At 38.1% G+C, this 19,571-nt stretch overlaps 1 protein-coding gene across 3 annotated transcripts in view; it reads right to left on the reverse strand.

Annotated features, from left to right (window-relative positions):
* Nucleotides 1-19,571, reverse strand: part of THSD4 (thrombospondin type 1 domain containing 4) — a 244,155-nt gene that overhangs the window by 215,129 nt on the left and 9,455 nt on the right. For 2 of the 3 annotated variants that reach the window (XM_042039239.1, XM_042039240.1), the window contains exons 2-3: nt 8,790-8,897; nt 4,808-4,877 (exon numbers count right to left, since the gene is read on the reverse strand). In XM_042039239.1, the coding sequence (XP_041895173.1) occupies nt 4,808-4,877; nt 8,790-8,818 (99 nt within the window). In that variant the 5' untranslated portion in view covers nt 8,819-8,897. Of the gene's footprint in view, nt 1-4,807; nt 4,878-8,789; nt 8,898-9,816; nt 10,239-19,571 lie in introns of those variants that run through there. The other variant, XM_042039241.1, reaches the window with a different exon arrangement.

Genomic DNA, 19,571 nt, shown 5'->3' on the forward strand with positions numbered 1-19,571 from the left:
CAGGTCTTGCTCCTGATCCTGTTCCTTATTTCTCTTGACTTAGTAGTGATGACCCCTCCACAAGTGTATTTGAATTCAGCACAAGAGAGAGGGGGAAAAATAGCCAAAAAAACCCCAAACCAACAAACCCCAACACACATCCCAAAGCACATTAATCTCAAAATTCTATAGGGAGTATAGTCACATTCACTTGATAAATAGTTGCTTTTCATAGAAACATTGTGTGTGTGTGATAGAGATAACATCAAGTTTATTTCTGCTTTAATTTTGAGCCAGCAGAAAGAAATTACACTGAGCCCAAACAAGCTCAAAATTCTTTAACAGTATTGTACTGCCCCAATGAAAAGCTTGTAAAAATAAATCCTGCCACTGCTTCCATACAATAAAAATCAGTTTGTTAAGACACTGTACCTCCATTGAACTCAATACTCATCTACAACTGAGTGACAAAAAGACAAGCATAAATTCAAAGCAGTTCTGCTTCAACACTCCTATTTAGTGCCATAGCAGAAGTAAGATGTTTAAACAAAGCAATATTTATGTCAGAAATTTTATTTGGACAGGCTTTACTACCATTTACATTACCAATTTTGCTAAAATGAATAAGGCATAAATATAACTACAGCTTACTTTCTTAACACAAAAACATATGAGTAGTCACAAATCCACCCAGAAGTGACTTCTGGAAAATCAGGAATACAGACTTTAATGGTTGTCTAGGAGAAGGACTGTTTATAGTTTAACCTTCAGTTCACCACAGTATGACACTCATCAGATAAGGTTAAATGTCAGCAAAATAAGCACAGGGAGAGAGAACAGAGAGCTTGACTGCGTGATGAGCAGCAGCAGGGCTGTTCATATGTCCAGTAGTGAGGACAAGGCAAGTTAATTGTTCAAATAGTAAGAAAGATTTCAGTTTATCCAGCTGCAGAGGCCTTGGCTGATTTTAAAAGGCAACTGGCAATTATTTTGTTTCACATAACAAATTTCCACTTTTATCCTATTATTGATGAGTATTTTGGCCTTACAGAGGAGTATGCTTGATATTAGAAATTATATACTATGCATGAGGAATAAATAAGTTTGATCATTAAAAAAAGCTCCAAGAGACTTCCAGCCAATGCTACAACTCCTGTCTTTAGCAAAAAACCATAAAAGACTTTTGCATAAGAATTTTTATTTCTATCTGATGAACATCCCATATTTAATGTATTTACATTGCTGTACAAACCCGTGCCATTTACAGAGATGGGATTAACAGAGTACTGCCCTAAGCTCAGATGTAGGAACATATAAAGATGGGGTTTGTTTTCAGTTTTTGTGTACTTCTGACAGCAGAGACAGCATTGATTAAAGTAAAGAAGCACAAAAGCTACTTCTATATAAAACTCAGGTAGCCATGTATTTCTGAAATTCTGTATTGGTCAATTCTGACTTTGTACGTCTGACAAGCTTCTAAGACTTTCACTCAAAAATAATGAAGTCTAAAAGCAGAAAACGTTGTCCAATCAAACCTTTTCCCACAACTTTCCCATTTGGTTTTGTCATTTCCCCATGTCTTAATTCCAATATGTGCACTTCCCTGCTACGGAAGTAATTTGGCTCATTCTTCTAGCTATCAGTCCCATGCTGTTATGCCAGAAACAGATTTTTGTGTGTGCATCTGAGGAAGCAACCTGCTGAGTTCTGCTCTTCCAGATTTTGTTGATGAAATTTGTCTTAAAATTAAAAAACCAAACAAATAAAATGCTGGTTGATAAGGTCAACTTCTTATCTCATGGTAAGCTCCTAAACATGTCACTTAGTCAAGAGTAACCAAATGGTGATTTAAACAGTTCTAATACATTTAAGCTAAGGAAAAAAACTCCTACAAATAAGAGCAAACTATAGATTATTGTTGAAAAATCTACATTGTATGAGCCTGTGAAACTAGTACACTAGTACTAGTAGGGTGACCTTAAAAATGGATTAAAAAAAATAGAATAAAAGATTAAAACTACCAAGATTAAAAAAAAAAAAACTAAACAGAAAATAGTATTTCATGATGTTTTTAAGTGTACTCAAATCCTAAAAGAACAACATCTCACCTGAACTGTAGGTGTCTACAGGCACTTAAAACTGGATTTCCATCAACTGGATTTCCATCAACTGCTCTGGGGATTGTCCTGGGTTTTACCTGATTTTACCAAAACTTTTAGTGTAGGAAAAAAGTCTAGCCTATTTGGAAATATTTTAATGAAGTACTCAGCCAAATATCTAAATCTAGTTCTCCATTTTTTTCCCCCTGTCCATAGCCTTCAGAGGAAAAATAACCCTGTGCAGGGTGCACAAGACAGAATCCATACACCCTCCAATACTGCAGGTTCAAGCATCAGTCATGCTTAGCTTGATGCAAAACAAACTCACAGTAAGAACTGGGGTATGGTCTAATGTTTCATTAGACTTCAGCTCTAGTTATTTGACTCCCCATACTCTACCCTCTGAGTGTGCATATGAAGGTTAGCAAACACCACTTTCATTATTCACTCTTTTGTTAAAATTGTTCTTTAAATCCTTCCCTCGTTGTCCTCCTCCTCTCCCTTTCTCTCTTCCTGCACAGCTCTCACATAGAAAGAACCTCACCAAACAGCAGAGACTTCCATCCAGAAATACACAGGAGATGCCAGCAAATACATGTTGGGGTTACTGCAGGAAAAGAATGGAAAGAACTTCCAAGAGCTACAAAGCTGAGAACTCACACTCAGAAACGTCTGACTTGGCCTTCAGAGTTACTAACAGCCCCTTTTGTCTGGAGCTTATAGATGGGGCAGAAGGTTTGTGAAAAGTGTAATTAAGTACAGACTTCCAGTGTAAACACAGTTTGGCATGAATAGAATCCTCTCCCGTAGGGTAAGAGCTGAGAATGACAGCCAGCCTTGGAGCCTCTGAGAGATCCTCACTAGGAAACTTGTGCCTTGCTTGTTCTCAGTAAAAAGGACATCTCTAAGGTGGTTACCATGCCCTTAAGTCCCTTTAACTAGTATAGAACACACTCCAGACCCGTGGCATTTCTCATTGAATTGAAAACAAAGAATCTGATTTTATCTAAATTAATTCCGGGGCTTCCCAGAATGAAGCAATTGTTTCTCTGAGTTACTCTATTTTATTTATTAGATTTATTCCCCCTAAGGCCATTTGGAAGCTGGACTGAAGCATCTCTCCACTGTCAGTGTTACAAAAGAATGTCTAATCGGAGTACTGAAACCAGAGCAGCAGCATGACCATCTCAACTGCACAACAAAAGAGAAGAGATGTAAGATAGGCAAAAATACTAAATCGTCCTGCAGTTTAGAATAGAGCCCTTGGGCAGCTTGCTGCAGACTGGACTGTGCCAGTTTCAGACTGCATTATTTCTATTTCTGAACTCATTTAACTTGTCTTACAAATAGGCTGCACAAGGAGTTAACAGACTTCTGTGCTCTTCTGGAACTCTGACAATCAGACAGCTTCAGGTTTCTAGTCCACACCTATGAGGCTATTGTCCAAATAACTTTTTACCCTTAAGACAGTTGTACATGCACAAAAAAAAAGGAAACCCAGCAAACTTGCCTTTTATCTCCTTTTAACACTATAGGTTTTTTTTAAAATACATATCTTGCATTATTATTATTTTAAAATCTATAGTAAAAAGCAAACTTGTTTTTAAATGGTTGATACCTTCAATAATTAATTGGTTGTGTTTGAATAGCAATTAAGATATGTGAACAACATTGCTATGAAGTGACAGTCCATAAAGAGACAGAACAGCATTCAAGGGGTCTTGCCTCAGGTCTGTGGCAGAATCAGCAACACCTGCACGTTGTTCCTGATAAACATTTGTCCAACACACTCACAGAGACCTACATCATGGAAATTCTAAATATTATCTGGTCAATATAATCTTCTTTATATCCTTACCATGACAAGTTTTTTCTAACATAAAACTTAAGCTTCCTTTGCCTCAGTTTAAATCTATTTCTTCTCATCTCCTCCACCAAACAGAAAAGAACAGCCTTCCCATTAGTACTCAGAAGTATTTGAAGATTATATCTGCCTCTAGCACCAGTCTTCCAATCTTTAGAATAAACAATATGAATTCATTCAAACTTCCCTCAGAGCTAAGATTTTAAAATCTCTTAAGGATAATCCGTGCTGCTCTCCGTTTCTCTCCAAATTGTCCTCTACTTTCCTGAAAAGCAGTGCAAAAACCTAAGGATTCCAGCCAAGACCTCACTAACACTGAGCAGGATGGAAAGTGTGCAGGCTGCAAGCCTTCTTAGAGATGCCAACATCTAGAGTGAGTGAGCCATCCACAAGAGCACAACAGGAAATTCCAGCAAGTTTCCAACTCCAATCTCTAGCAATCTGAATAGCAACAGAGTGGTTTGGGTCCAGCTTCTGTTTCAGACATTTCTATCTCTGCAAGAGAAAGAGCTGCCTATGAGCAACTGGATAGTTCTCTACTCACTCCATGTCTGCTCTTACTCACAGGAATTCTTTTTTCCATGTCTTACATAAAGAAAATGCTCCAAAGCTTTAGTAACTATTTGTGACCAGCAACACTCCATACAGTTACTCAGCTAATTAACCACGATAAGCGTCTTTCAACCAAGTATATATTTACAAAAAAAAAAAAAGAAAAAGAAGAAACCAAAGAAATCCCACTTGCACAAAACAGAAGTCATTTATTCCCAGAACTTTATTCAGATTGCATTGCTTTACATATCTTACTTAAATATTTTCACATTTACCTTTCAGTACACAAAGTCTGAATGTTTCTAACGCTTACCTTTCTGTGTTCAATTGAAGGCTGTGGGATGACAAACTGAAACCCCAGCACTGCTAGGGAACTGAGAAGTCTGAAAAGGCAAACAGTGAAACAGAACAGATTAATACAAACAACACATCTACAACCTATTACAAGGCTTCACACTGCAAGAAAATATTTAGACACTTGAATACCATTGCTAACCAAAAGAGACTCGCTAAACCATATGAAAGAAATGGTCTTATAAGATTCTGTTCACAGCAGGCTCATACCTGAATGTATGAACCGGGTTCATACATAGATTTGTCCAGCTATAAAGCAAAAGTGAACCAAATAGAATCCATTGATAGTAGTTCACATAACTTCGTGTTCAAATTAAAAAATTTCTGGCAGTGCATATTTTAACACATCAGCATTTGGTGTCAAACTGACATGCTTTGCAAGTTTTCTAAAGTGCTAAGTAAGAATTCACCCATCTGTGGACCACATCTGCTTCTAGCTCTGCCTCCTCATTTTACAGATGAACACTCTACCTCCAGCACACAGGAAACAGAAAATTGCCTAACACTTGTGAAAATTGAATAACCTAACCTGGGCACAGAAGATGGAAAGTAGTGGACACAGCCCACCAGAGACTCAGGATAAGCAGACAGGCATCATCCCAGTCCCCACATCTTCAATCTGAAAGGAGTCATAATGGGAACCAAGCCCAAACAAACTGTTCTGTCAAGCCTCACCACTGTAGTGACTCCTAGGAGCCTGTTACAACTTAGGCACAGTTAGCTCAGTCTTTTGTTTGCTATAATTTGCAACAGGGACTGGTTTGTCTCCTTCTAACAGGCCCCTTCACCAGAAAACATGGACAGGTATGACAAATCTTTAGGTATCTTTATCTGTACCAGGATCAAGGTATCTTTATGTGTACCAGTAGTTTGACTTTTCAGTCTGCAAAGAGTATGTTTCAGACCCGTTATAAGGGGAAAAGCTGCTAATGATTTGCTGAATTTCAATGCAGAAGTAAAACTGATGGATTTGGATAAAAAATACACATCTGCACTCTAATGGACAAGGCAAAATCCAGCTGCATTTCCTAGTCACAGCTCCTTCCCTTGCTACCTACCCAGTAACCCTTTAAATATTTCTTACTGTTTCAGGTATTTCTGAGACATATTTCCAAAAGAGAAAGGGTTGTTTTTAATACTAAGCATTTCATTACCACCCATACAAATATTCTTCTGCTAGGGAGAATGTTTATCTTGTGTTTTCTGTGTTTGTTCTTGCTAACATACTGCAAAAGGAACCATTAGGTAAGTACTGTTTGCACATGGCATACATGGCCTATCATCACCTCATCATTTATGCCCCTCTCCATCAAAGCAATAAACCAGTTAAAGGCTAGAAAAAGTCATTACTTCTTTACTGCCACATCAATTTAGAAAGAAAAAAAAAAAAAGCCCTTTAAAAAGTTTGTTAGAAGGAAGTATTGCATTTCACAAAGCTATCATTTGTGATTAAAAAAGGTACAGTGGAGGTGGCTGAAATCAGAGCCAGTGTAAGACACTATAAAGAAATCACAGTACAAGTCAAAACATGCAGTTCAGAGCAGGGCCCAATCACACAGTGGTAGATAGAAGCCAAAGGCACAAATGAATAAACTGATTTGCAAAATACACCTGAAATCAAAGGCAGAAATACAACTCAGACCTCCAAACTGCAAAATTACAACATCAGCTCTGTCTGCAGCTCACCTCCCCATCTCTTTTCCAAGTGCTTAAGTGATCTCTCAACTTTTCTCAATGAAAAATGACAAGCATCTAAAGAGGTGCAGTGCAGTGTCTGACAGGCCCAGCCAACATCCTCTGCAAATTATATTTAACTTCCTTCTCAGAACCTTCCTACCCACCCCTGCTCCCTTAAGGCTTCTGCTCCATATAATCCCTCAGAGCATGTGAAAGAAAGTTCAGGCTTTCTGTAAGGAAATGAATGCTTTTGTCCTCAACAGGGCAGGATTTTTCTGATCAGTCTGACAGTCTGATTTCCATGTGTAAATTCTTCTGAAATCATGCACAGCATTGTGAGTTCTGAGCTGAATGAGAACTGTAATCTTCAAAGCAAATTACTTACCAGATTAAAGTTTTCGGTTCTAAAATGCAAACTTTTAGTATATGTGTGATTACACTGTGCCAGGCTTTTCCTGACCATTCTTTAAGGAGGTTGCACTGCAATCGCCATCTCTATGTATGTGGCTCAAGGACAATAAAGATAGATTTTAAATTTGCTTCTGTATCTGCAATTGGCTCTGTCAGAAACAACAGTATCAAGCCACTATTTCAAACACACAGGAAATTTGCCAGGAATACTTAAGATATCCTGAGGTAAGTCCCTAGCTTCAAATCAATGTGTGGCAATTTAATTTTTTTAATGTTATTTCCCTCAGCAGCTTGCTTTGGCTAACTCCTCTGGACCAGGCTTTTTTATTTGTCATGCGTGACTAACTTTAGGCCTCCCAAGCTACAAAAATAGGCTTCTCCAATTTCAGTGGGTTTGGTTCAGGTATTCGCACAGTGCAGAAAAACCAAAAAGAACAAGTGCTCCTCAAAATAAGGCAAAATCCTTCTAGTATACCTGAACAGGTGAGGTACCAATTGCAGCTGATTGATGGCTGTATAACTCGGGCCTCTAAGAACCTTGCTGGTACAGCCCCTGCTCTCACATTTAAGGCACTATTTGGAGCTAAGCACCTACTTTGAAGCAAAGTCAGACCTTAAACTGTCTCACTTTCTTTTACTTGCAACACCAATTGCCAGTAATATAAAAACATATAAACATAAATATAAGCATAAATATAAACAACTGGGGAAGAGGGGAAGGCACAAGCACAAAGTAAAGCAATATTAGGTCTATTGTAGGAGTAGCATGAACAATTTTGCAGTTTAACACCTCATTTAGGAACAACTCTCAGAGTTCTTCCTAGTCAGTGCAGTGAGTATTAGCTCTGCATGAATGAAGCTAGAGGGTACCTACCCAAGCAGATCTCTCACATGGTTGCTGTCCCTTAGTAGCTGCATTTTATGGAGGAATATTATGGCCAAATGTGGATTGTCCAGATATAGGACAAAGCATTTTAGCCAAGTGATCAGCACTGACTAGAGCAGTATGGCTCTTGTCTCAAATTCCCGACTTCCTCCCAAATCTGCTGACCAGCCCAAGTCTGGGAGAGCTTGGGAGGAGCTCTGCAGGTCATCCTTCAACAGGAAAAATAACACTGGTAGTGTCAGTAAAGTGTGACAGATCCATTTTATGGGAAATCTGCCCTGGCATATTAGGAGGGTGCCAAAATTGCAATTCAAAGATTGATGCCTCAAAACTCAGGAGAAGCAAGGTTGGAGCAGAGGTGTTACAGTAACTCCATCCAAAAGACAGAGCACTCAGCTGCCATTCCTTGGAGGAGGTCAGCCTGTGTTTGTGTGGCATCAGGGCTGCCTGTCTGCTCTGAATCTGCTCGCCCAAGGACAGGACAGAACCGGACAGACCAGCTTAGAAACAGCTGAATGTTTCCTTTGTTAGGAAAGCTGTTTGAAAGGTCTTTCCTATATTTGCCCACTGGCAAACTGTTTCAGGAATGCATAAGACAAATCCCTGAATGAATTGCAGCACAGGTACTAAAACATGTAAATCAGTAATTTAAGCCCAGTGACTGTAATTGTGCAGCCTCATCAAAACACAGGAACTTTCCAGTAATATAGACCATCACATTGGCACACACTAACAGATGCTCTAAGCATGAACAAACACTGAGAACTTTCTTTTTTCACTATCACCCAAGAATGCTATGTCTGGTATGCATATACTTGAGTATTTAGTCTTGAGACAAGATTTCTGTTTACCCTCCTACAATACAGACACTTTTAACAGCAGAGTAAGAGACCACCAAATTGAAATTTACTGCAGTGTGTTAAGAGCATATTAAATAAGATTTTAAATGTTTTATTGCACCACTTACCTTAAAGAAACTATTAAACTGTCTACCATGATCTTTTAATGCGAGGTATCTTGAAGTGAAAAATACCTCTTCACTGTGGTACAGCACAATGCCAATCACACACAAATCCTACAGAAAGAAAGGAGAAAAATTAACACTGCTTATTTAGTATTTTCCATAAAAAACTGCACACAGGCTACTTTAATCATCTCTACTTCAATTTTTGGGACTTTACAGCATTTCAAACAGAATATCCAGTATGTGTTACAGGAATAAACTGTACGCACACCATTTTTTGCAACAGGATTTCAACATTACCAAAGTGCTCTGCAGAAAGACTGCGGGATGCAAAATCTTGGTTTGATTCCCAACGAGGCAAATCTGATGTTAAACTTACTTGCCTTTTTAATTCACATTCCTGGTATGTCACTTGTATAACAATAAAGCAAACAACCTTATTTAAAATCTTGTGTTAATAAAATGCATAGAACTGAAACTGGATTACCAATTTCTAATGTACAGTAATATTATTAATACGCTCTGCATTTTGTGAGCAATGCAGGGATGATGCTGCTGTGAGTGCTCATACAGTTTGCAGTAAAAACAACCTGAAGAGCAGCGTTGTTTCCTCTACTACAGATGGAAAACCTATCCACAATGAAGTTAAACGCCTTGCCCACAGTCAAGGAGGAAATCTGGGGTTAAACAGCATTCTGAATATAAATTTAACTGATCCTTATTTCTAAGTACTATCATTGCATCATGACTACTGTGAACACACAGAAAACCTACCAGCCCTTGGGAGGATTACCCAAGTACATTTTCATTTGTTTGTAAATGATGTCGAATGTTCAGACATCTGGGAAGTTCTTATTTTAGTAAATTTGTAATCATATATTGGGCACCTAAAATGCACCAGAATTTTCAGGCAGGAAGGAGATCCTTGCAGTAAGGACATACAGTATAAATCAGGAGGGCTGGGGGATATTGGCAAGGAAGGAGAAAAAGAGGAAATAAAACACTATTAAAACTGAACCTAAATTCATACATTTCAAAACTTGGTCAACCGCTGTCTGTATCTTTCCATTTACAAGTGGTTACGTGTTGAAATGCAGTGGAGTGAAGAGAAACAAGAGAACATTGCTGTTCACAGATAAAGAGCTCTCAATTTCTGTCAGCCAGCCAGATAATTGAAAACTGCCTAGAATGGGACAGAACTGACAAGAACATAAGAAATGTGCAGTTAGATACGGTACAGATCTGCTCCTAGGAAAATGCAGATTGTTTGCATGTAACTGGACGGATTAGATATTCCCCACCCACTCCTAAAAATCAAAGAACAATAAATTTGGTTTAGGAAATCACAAAATACTTGTAATATCTTCAAAAGAGAATTGACTAATGATTTGATTGTTTAGTTTTTTAAATGGAAGGCATGAAAAGTTGAGTACTTGGGAAAGTATCACAACAAAAGTTCTGTATGTAACAGGTTTGAGTTAGTCCTGAGGAAGAAAGCACTAAGGCTGAGCTAAACTTCATCCTCTCCTGCAGTTTCACAGTTGTCAGTAGATCTAAGAGGTTTTCTCAAACTTATTCACCGTTTTCACTACTTAACATTGTAAAATTGGCTTGTTATAAGATGGGAAGCACTTCTGAAAACAGATTTTTAGTCTAGCTCTCCTGCAACACTTCACACCCGTTTGAGATTTTAGCACGTTCAGTAAAAGCTACATTCCTTTAAACGTTAAGCAAGTCCACACATCCAGCACCACTACCAGGCATTTAGACAGATCCCCTAACACAGGACTAACTAATCCTGAATTGAGAAGGAAACAAATACCTCACTGCCTACAATCTGACTCTTAATTACCAGGCATACTGAGGCAATAGTCGTTCATAACACTTATTGAGGATGGAGAATCTGCCTGTAACATGGATTGTAACCAACTTCGTTTCAAGTTCTTATCATCTTGGGTTTTTTTCCAGAGGTACTCTCTCTCTCAGATTTTTCACCCCACAATAATCTTTTCATCCAACAACCTTGTATGGAGCGACACAGTCTCAAAAGAACACTGCTACAGGATACAAAAACACCGAAAAAGCAATATGCACCCCACTAATCCCTTCTATAAACTGCACCTCATTTGAAAAACAGAAACGATAATATGGTAGATCTAGTTTTGCAAAGAAACAAGAGAAGGACCCTGAGTGTTTCTGGAGACTGTTCTTAAAAAGAATGCTTAAAGTCCATGCATATGTTTTCAATTTTTTTCAGTTCATTTGTATCTTCATTGTCAATGGCAGGCTGCATTACTAACTTGACTTTCAACTGTATTTCAATGCCTTTTTCAAAACACCTCTTACACAATTCACAGATGCATTTCTTTTGAAGTACCATTTGTAGCACATAGTGTAAAAACTGCTAAATATTGAACTGACTTAAGAGCTTATTTTCCAAATTATTTAAGACCTTAGGTGCTTACAGCCTACTGAAAGGCATGTCATTTTGGCAGTGGTGTCTTTGATATGAAAATGTACAAACGTGACAATCATTTTCCCTCCAGAAGATCCAGGGCAAAATGAATACCTGAAATGGCTACACAGTTAACACTGGGATTGAGTAACATGAATTTGGCAGGGAAACTTTCAAAAGCCTGAATGAGGTGTACATGTGCTCGATAAGTCTTCCATTGTAAAAGTCAAACTGCCTTCCCAGAAGGGGCTGAAAAGCGCTGTAGACCTATCTAGCAAAAGACTCCCTAGTAACCCTGCATACAGCAGAATAGATATCAATTTCTCAACTGGAGCAACCCACACTCCTCTACTTCACAGAGTCAGCGAGACTCCACTGCATTAAAATATTTGACATTTCAGCAGTCTTCCCTATTTCACTTCCAAGCTGGATGAAAACAAGATCAATCTGTGAAACTGGGTGGAGGGAAAAAAACCAACACAAACACACCCCTCCCAGAAAACCAATCAATCAAACAAACCGACCCACCTGACGGGACGGACTAGAATACAAACCTCTCCAGAACCACAGGATGACCATCAAAGGGAGAGGTGTTTCATTGCATTTAATAAAATGTGCATTGAGTCACAGAAAATGATTAAAGAACCCTGCTTTAGTCTCCTCCCCTTTCACACTGCAGGTGAGTGGTTTTAACACCTTCCAACTGCTGCTGCCAGTCTCAGCAGTTACCCTACCAAGCAATGAGCCAATCATAATCATCCCTTAATTTGGTATTTACTGACATTTACCCAGACTCTTTCTCCCAACATTAGAAAATAAAAATACTAATCTGTAATGGAGATTTCAAAAAGGGGTGGAGATGGATAATGGCAGTAAAAAAAAATAATCTAACAGGCTCATAGGTAATCACAGAAATTTGCTGATAAGGACAAAAAAAGATTTCTCAAAGAGTTAAATGACACAATACACAGAATTATCTGGACAGACACCACAGACACTGTACAGAAAGTTAAGAAAAGAGGAAGAAAGTCCCTCTGGGAAGTCAAAGGTAAGATTTACCCTTTGGCTAATTAACTTCAAGAAACCTTTTCCTACTAAGAGGTTTGAAATTTTGCAGAAGGCCAATGTTATCCTAACCTCTTAATTATCATGGGACCACTCACATGTGGTTTTTCATGTGACTGTACCCTTTGTGTATTGTGAGTGGAGACTATTTCACGTCCATAAATTCCAATGTCATTTTAGCATCAATCTATATTTCTTGTAAGTCCTGTCAATGCACACATCTCCACCTGCATCTATGCATTAACTGTAACAGAAATTCCTGATTGTGTGTGTGTGTGTACAGTACCTACTTCAATAATCCAAGACCTTCTATTTTAACTCTCAACAGGAATGTGAGATTTATCATATAGAAACATATGCTAACTCAACCAAGTTCTGAAGTCCTCTGAGCTTTTAGCCTCTTTTACCTTGGTGACTTACATATATATGGAGCCAACTTCAATTTCCTTCAGTATTTATCTTTCTGGTCAGATTATGTATCTTGCCAGCTACTGACAAGGGCAACTTGAAGTAGCTATGAAAGTTGAGCATTGTTCCAAAGTCATGTTTTCACTGATATGAAAAGTTCTCGTTTTGTAATATTGGGGGGGAGGGGGAGAGAAGGGGCTGGAAATCATAAATAAAGAATATCTAGAAATACTTTAAATAAAATATTACACCCTTTAAGACTGCCTTTGAATCTGTTGCCTTGCACATTGGTAAAGTACAGTGTATCTGTTAGTTTAGTTGTTCAAATCTATTAAATCATGTTCAGTGCAAGTCCTTTGGATTGCATCCAAAATTCACTACATTCACAAGACTTTGATAAAGCACTCACAGTGTGCCAGGTTTATCTAGCTACATAATTTGTGCATACATCCAACAGCTTGAACTGCAGCTGTTGACATCTACCACCAGAGTTTTAATCTCTTCAAATATTCATTAACTACATTAAAACATACACTTGTCTCTGAAAGCTGCATAACAGAGAAATCTAGCATTAGATCTGATGAAAAGTTCTGATACTTATATGGAGCAAACATTTTATTAAAACAAAAATGGCAAGTTACTCCACCTAACCCTGCAGGTACCTTTCTTTTTTATTTTAAATGCTTTGAGAACTTTCAGGTTCTCCTTCTGGGTGTGCCCAGCACTACTCCAGTCCAACAAAGCTCAGTGCCTGTCTCCAATGTAAGCTTGATCAAGATCCAGTTTTAATTTCTTTGCCTGAAATCTCACACGCAGAGAGTCCAGTAAGCGTGCTTCACAAACAACAACATACCTCGAGCCATGCCCAAGGCTCTCATTGACAAACGTAACCAACTGTGTTCTAGGCGCAGCCCCTGGAGCCGCAGCTTTGGCTCGGCGCTCGGTGAGTCACGCCAAGGCCGGGCGGGCCGGGAGGGAGGGGAGAGCGGCACTCCCGGTGCCTCGGGCCGCGCCTCGCCCCAGCAGCGCCCGCGCCGGGGAACGGAGCCGCCGCTCGGGAACCTGGGCTCCTACACAGGGGCACCCAACGCCCGGAATAAATCATGGGGAGGCTGAGAGCCATCCTGGAGTACTCAGGAATTTCGGTCCCGTTTCTAGAGCGTTAATTCAGAAAATGTTTCACTTCTCAGCAAACAATTTCAGCTCATTTGTCTGGATTTCAGTGGAAGAACTGTGTAACCTGGTTATTTGGCATCCAATCCTATAACATTTAATTGTTCTCTGAAAATCTAGGAGGCAAAGGTGGTGGACTCCAACAGTGACCATACACAAGATTTCTCAAAATATCCATTCACAAAATGCAAATTTTAGCTTTTAAATATATTGTTATGCTGGAGGGTGCTACAATTCAAACAATTTGCTTCCATCTTTGTTGAAGAATATATAATTTAAGATCAAACAAGGGTTGTGACATTAATCTTGCAAGTAAAGGGGAGAAGCATGAAAGTGCTTGCTTATAGGTCATGAGCTGCAGTCATATTTGAGTAGTAGAACTTGTTTCTTTTAATTTTTCTTAATCTTGTTCATAACACTAATTATATATTCACTGAATGTGCACTAATAATAAAAGTATCTTAAAAGTGAAAGGATTGCAATAATGAGCCTGGTCTAAAATTTACTAAACTCAATAATTGGCTTAAATATGGATTTAAGACCATAGGTCTGATAACCACTTAAAGTATATTGGTGTGGTATGAAATATGACCTATAGTTAGCTGATTGACACCCAGTTCAATTGCAAAGAAAACACGCTGGAATAGCAGTGTTTAACTGATTAGTAATTCTGACATTATTTACAATCACCAAATTCTGAAAAGGTAGTTTATGTGGAGTTCAGATTTACCAAACTTTAAGAAGAGTCCAGAAAACACAAAATTGAGTGTCAGAACAACTGAATTAATTGTTGTTTTTTAGGTCTTTGAAATAATAACCCAAAAGAATGATACTTTCTCAAGATTCAGGCTGCACCAAAATTGCCATTGTTAGTCTGATTTTATCCCCTTTTTTACCTTTGGAAAGTATTAGATAATTCTCACAAAAGCTTACTGCATTTTAAGTTCTCATGTGCAGTTTCCAGGCAGAAGACAATTATGTAAAACATAAAATGAATCACAAAAATGAGATCATATCACTCTCCAAATTGACAGAGATTTTTGGGATGTAACTGTGTGGAAACAATTCCAAACCTATCTTAAGTTCATTTCAAGATTTCAGAGTGATAGGCTGTGCAATTTTGGCCAAATCCCTGGTATGAGTTTTAAAACTGTGCTTACCAACCACATGGTGGTTGGTTTTTTTACCTTTCCTTCTCTGTCTGAAGAGATACTGTAGGAATCTTGATACCAGCTTCTCACCATTCACTGATTTAAGGAATTCCAACTGTTGTCATAGCTGTTCTGTACAACTAGTGCAGAACAAACTGGAAAGACCTTATACAGGACAAGTGTGCAGAGACTGAGCAGTTCTGTTCCCATATAAAAGACCTTACTCAATGTTCAACTGGTATATTCTACTTGTGTTGTGTAAATGTGGCTGAATATTCCCTTTGCCCACAGATCCACTGACAGGCATTGCATACACACAACCATTAAGAGCTCCCTGTTCCACACTAAACCACCCCAGAGAATTTAAAGATTCTAGCAGTTTCAGCATTTGAAAACCTCATGAAAGGTGCTTATCACAGCTCTACATATTGGAAACCATCACCTCTTCTAACAAGACACACTCAGTATATTTTAGTAAATTTTCTTTTTCTTGTAAAGAACTTTTTTTGCTACAATCTGAGTCTTCTAAACCAAGAAGGGACTGAACATGTAAGAGGAAGGGGGAGATTACATGTTAAAGATCCTTTTCATGAAACAATGTTTCTTAAGCAACCATTCCATAGTCCTGATCAACATTTATCTGATTACTGATATAGAAAGATATGAAAAAAACCTCAAACATTTAATAGCCTAAAAAGTCAGGTAGAAATACCTGAAATCTCTGTAAGCATTGATACAAAATAGGTGAAGCCCTCATTGCTATGACAAGCAAGAGTAACAAATCTGTGTGAATACTGCTAGGATTAAACATCATCTGTCTTGCCTACAAAATGAGCAGTAACAGCACAAATTTGTTTTCAACAAGTTCCTGTTCTAAATATTTTTCTACCAAGTGTAAGTAGGTAGAGTGGTGTTTTAGATTTGGTTCATGTACTGTTTTGAGACCCACTCCATTTTGTGGAAACTCAGGTAGAACTTGTTGCTGTGACTGGGAGTTAGAATGCCCTGGATGGAAATAACTGAGAGAAGGATCATATATGAAATGTCAGTCTGCAAGTCTAATTATTTAGTAGAAGTCTTAATTATACTGATATTGCAAGGCATATAATTGCATTTTGGAACAACTAGGAATAAGGGAAATTTCTTAGAGCCTCTGTTAGCCATACTGACTTCTCTACCTGTAAATATGTCAAAGAAAATTAACTTTTCTTATGCTCTTTTCAGGACTTGGCTAATGAAGGCCATTTGCAGAATCAAAGAAAAGCTTCTTTCTCCCCTTCTTAGTCTGTGTCTTCAAAACACAGGCTCCCAACAGCATTTGACGAGTGGTTCTGAGGACCTACTGTCTTTTGCATGAAAACCAAGAACCCACCAGCCTCACTCAGAGAGTTATAACACACCCTGTTTGAAAAGGTCATAGAAGACAAATATTACAACAAAACTAATTGAAGGCACATGTACAAGGAAAGTAAAACACAACATATTTCAGGAATATAATCAGCTGTTTCTTAGTAATACAGCTGGGAGACACCCCTCTCATTATGTAAAAATCATGTATATTACATAATTATTGTGAAGCTAGAAGATACCTTCCTTTTGCAAAGAGGAAACATGATTTTTCAGCCATTTGTTTAATAAGAATGTCAGTCTGGCAGACAGAAGTCTTCTTTTTTCATTTTTTTAAACTGCTTTCCATGAGAATGGTGTTCAATAAACATTGTAAATACATGCCTAAGCATCAATATCTTCCACATAGTAAAAGAAAGGAAAAAATATAGGAAGCTCTGCCCCAGAGAATATTTTTATAGTATTAGGCAACAATCAGCATCATATATAGGTGAAGAACAAGCATTCCTGTTGCTAATGTATCCTCCGAAAGAATTATTTCATTTACTGGTAAATAGATGTGTGTGTCATTAGCCTACCACAACTAACTCTGCATGGCTCCAACACAAACAGAAAAACTGATGTCAACTTCCCTTTCCAAAAATTAGAGCTGATTCACAGTAACAGGATAGTAAAAGGAGTCAGCAATTGCTCTGTGAACTCACAGAAACATCTCTAACAATATAAAAATCCTGAACTTCATAACTGTCATTTCCTAAGGAAGAAATTAAACAGTAGAGGAAAGCTTAAATATATCACAGTACTCATAAAAAATTCTTTAAAATTAAAAAAAAAATTGTCCCCATCAAGCTATTACCTGAACACATACAATCTCAAAATATTAACTTTTACAAAGTTCCTTCTGTTCTATTGACATGATTTCTGAGGTGTTGGGGTACCAGTGTCAGAACACAACATGGAGGACAGTATGTGATGTGGACTTGAAATCTTCTCTTGCTTATTCAGAAATAAAATATTTTCTTTGGGTATCAGTGGGAATCATCTCTCTGCATAAGTAATACCTCCAAATAACAATGCTTTTTGGGAATATTCCCACATTATCCAGAGCAGACAAGTGATAAAATTGTTTCAGTACGGGATGCTGCAAAAGTCAAACCAAACCACTTTTAAACCTGTTAGCCAACCTCTAATGGCTAAGCTAAGCCTTCTTAGTCCTTGAAAGAGATCACTTTGCACCAGAGAAAATATAGACTTAATCAAGGTTGACTAGGTATTTCTCTTCTGGGTAGCTATTCATATCCACTATCATCAGAGATGTTAAATTTTCTAAAGTTAAACTCTGTGCAGAGGAACAGTTACTAACTGGAACATGTATCTATAAATACAACACAGGCATCTACCGAAATTAGCATTAATATCCTTGTGACTCAATTTTCAACTTCAGCTACAGTGACTCCAAGGGCTTCTGTAGCATTATTCTTGGTGTACTAAACTACACATGGGATAAAAACAATTTCTGGGGAACTTCAGAGATTTCTCTGCCTATTATATATCTCTCTGCTTAGGGTTAGGCATTGTAAAGAAAGGCTGGCATTCCCTCAAGACTGAATGAGTCTTTGACACAGAAGAGCAATTAGGGGGAAGAAAACCCAAACAATCCCAACCCAAACCTATTTGTTAGTACAGGTAAAAGCAAGGCAATTCGGTGTCGGTTTATTAGTCCATATACTTAGAAATAAAATACATTTATAAATGGATAAGCCAGGCCACAACCCAACAAGTCTCTCTCCCCTGCAGTCTGGCAGCAAAAGAACAGTATCTTGGTAGTCCAAGGACTATCCCCAGTGTTTCAGTGCAGGGCTGCACTGCAAACCACTGGCTCCTGTAGTTTCTCGAATGGAGATTAAGGTGGGCACACATCCCAAAATAACTCATCAAATCCTTTTCTACACAAGTTTTCAAGGACAAGTGTTTTAACATACATTTCAATACTGCCAAAACTGGAAGGAAAAACACCACAGGTACCCACTGACGCACATTTTGTACTAACAAATGTCCAAGAAAAAGTGACCAAGCCTCTAGTAACAGACTCTAAACATTAGGAAAGTCCTCTTCCCTTCAGTCATTTTCTGCAGTCAGCAAACTGCTTTATTTTGGCAAAAAGAAGAGATTTCTCTTTTCCATCATGCAATTCCTACATGACTTGGGCTTCACTTCAGTCAGTGACCAGCACTGCTCAGGTGACAGCAGTGTTGCAACCCAGTTGTCATGGAAAAGCTGAGCAACAGCTTGAAGGTGCTGTACTGTACTGGGGCATGGAGGGGAGAGGTGCACCATCTTAAACATTCAAACAACACCTTATCCTCTAGCACTTGGGATAATTTGGGCTAATTAAGCACTTCCTAAATAGTTTCAGTACATGAGAGCAAAACAAGGCTTCAACTGACCAGAGGCCAGACACAAGGATGTAGAACTTCTCAGGTACCCGTGTGGGAATATATTTTAGGAACCACTGAAAAATAAGTGACACATGTCCAAAATAAACAGTGCTGAGATTGTGATGGCATTCTGGTAACTGCTGAACGTGCCTTTGCTCAATAAAGCATAAAAATATCAATTATTCATCTGTTCTGAAGGAAATGTCATATACCTAATAGCAAGACTTATATGCTTTATTGTTTAAGAGGAAGTACAGAAAACTGTTAGATCACGGACAGAAAAACAGCTCACCATGTAGCTTACACATCTTCATTGTGCATTTCAGAGTCTAGGCTCCTGAAACATCTTGAAATGAATGAGTTGTGCAAGATTGCTTAAATTACTTTGTTATCAAATAATACTGTAAGAATTATGAGATTCTAATTTATTTCTCATTAAAATTCTCTCTGATGTGAGGCTCCCCACATACTGGTATGGAAATGCAACAATGGAATTTGAAGATTTATTGTTTTCTTTTACGTTTCTACATAATGATGAATAATAGGTCTAATGAGAGGTCTTGCAAGAGCACTGTGAAATGAAGTATTTTTTTCATAATTTTGAAATAGAATACCAGGGAACTTCAACCCAACATGGAACAAACTATCTGACAGCCAGCTGGAAGAATGGCAGTAAGTTATCTTGTACATCTTTTGCAAATACTAAATTCTGCATGCAAGTAAATACAGGGATAACTCAGAGAACATA

Source organism: Corvus kubaryi, unplaced genomic scaffold, assembly GCF_017639235.1.
Source record: "Corvus kubaryi isolate FWS band 111438036 unplaced genomic scaffold, C.kubaryi_AGA036_p1.0 37394, whole genome shotgun sequence".
NCBI lineage: Eukaryota > Metazoa > Chordata > Aves > Passeriformes > Corvidae > Corvus > Corvus kubaryi.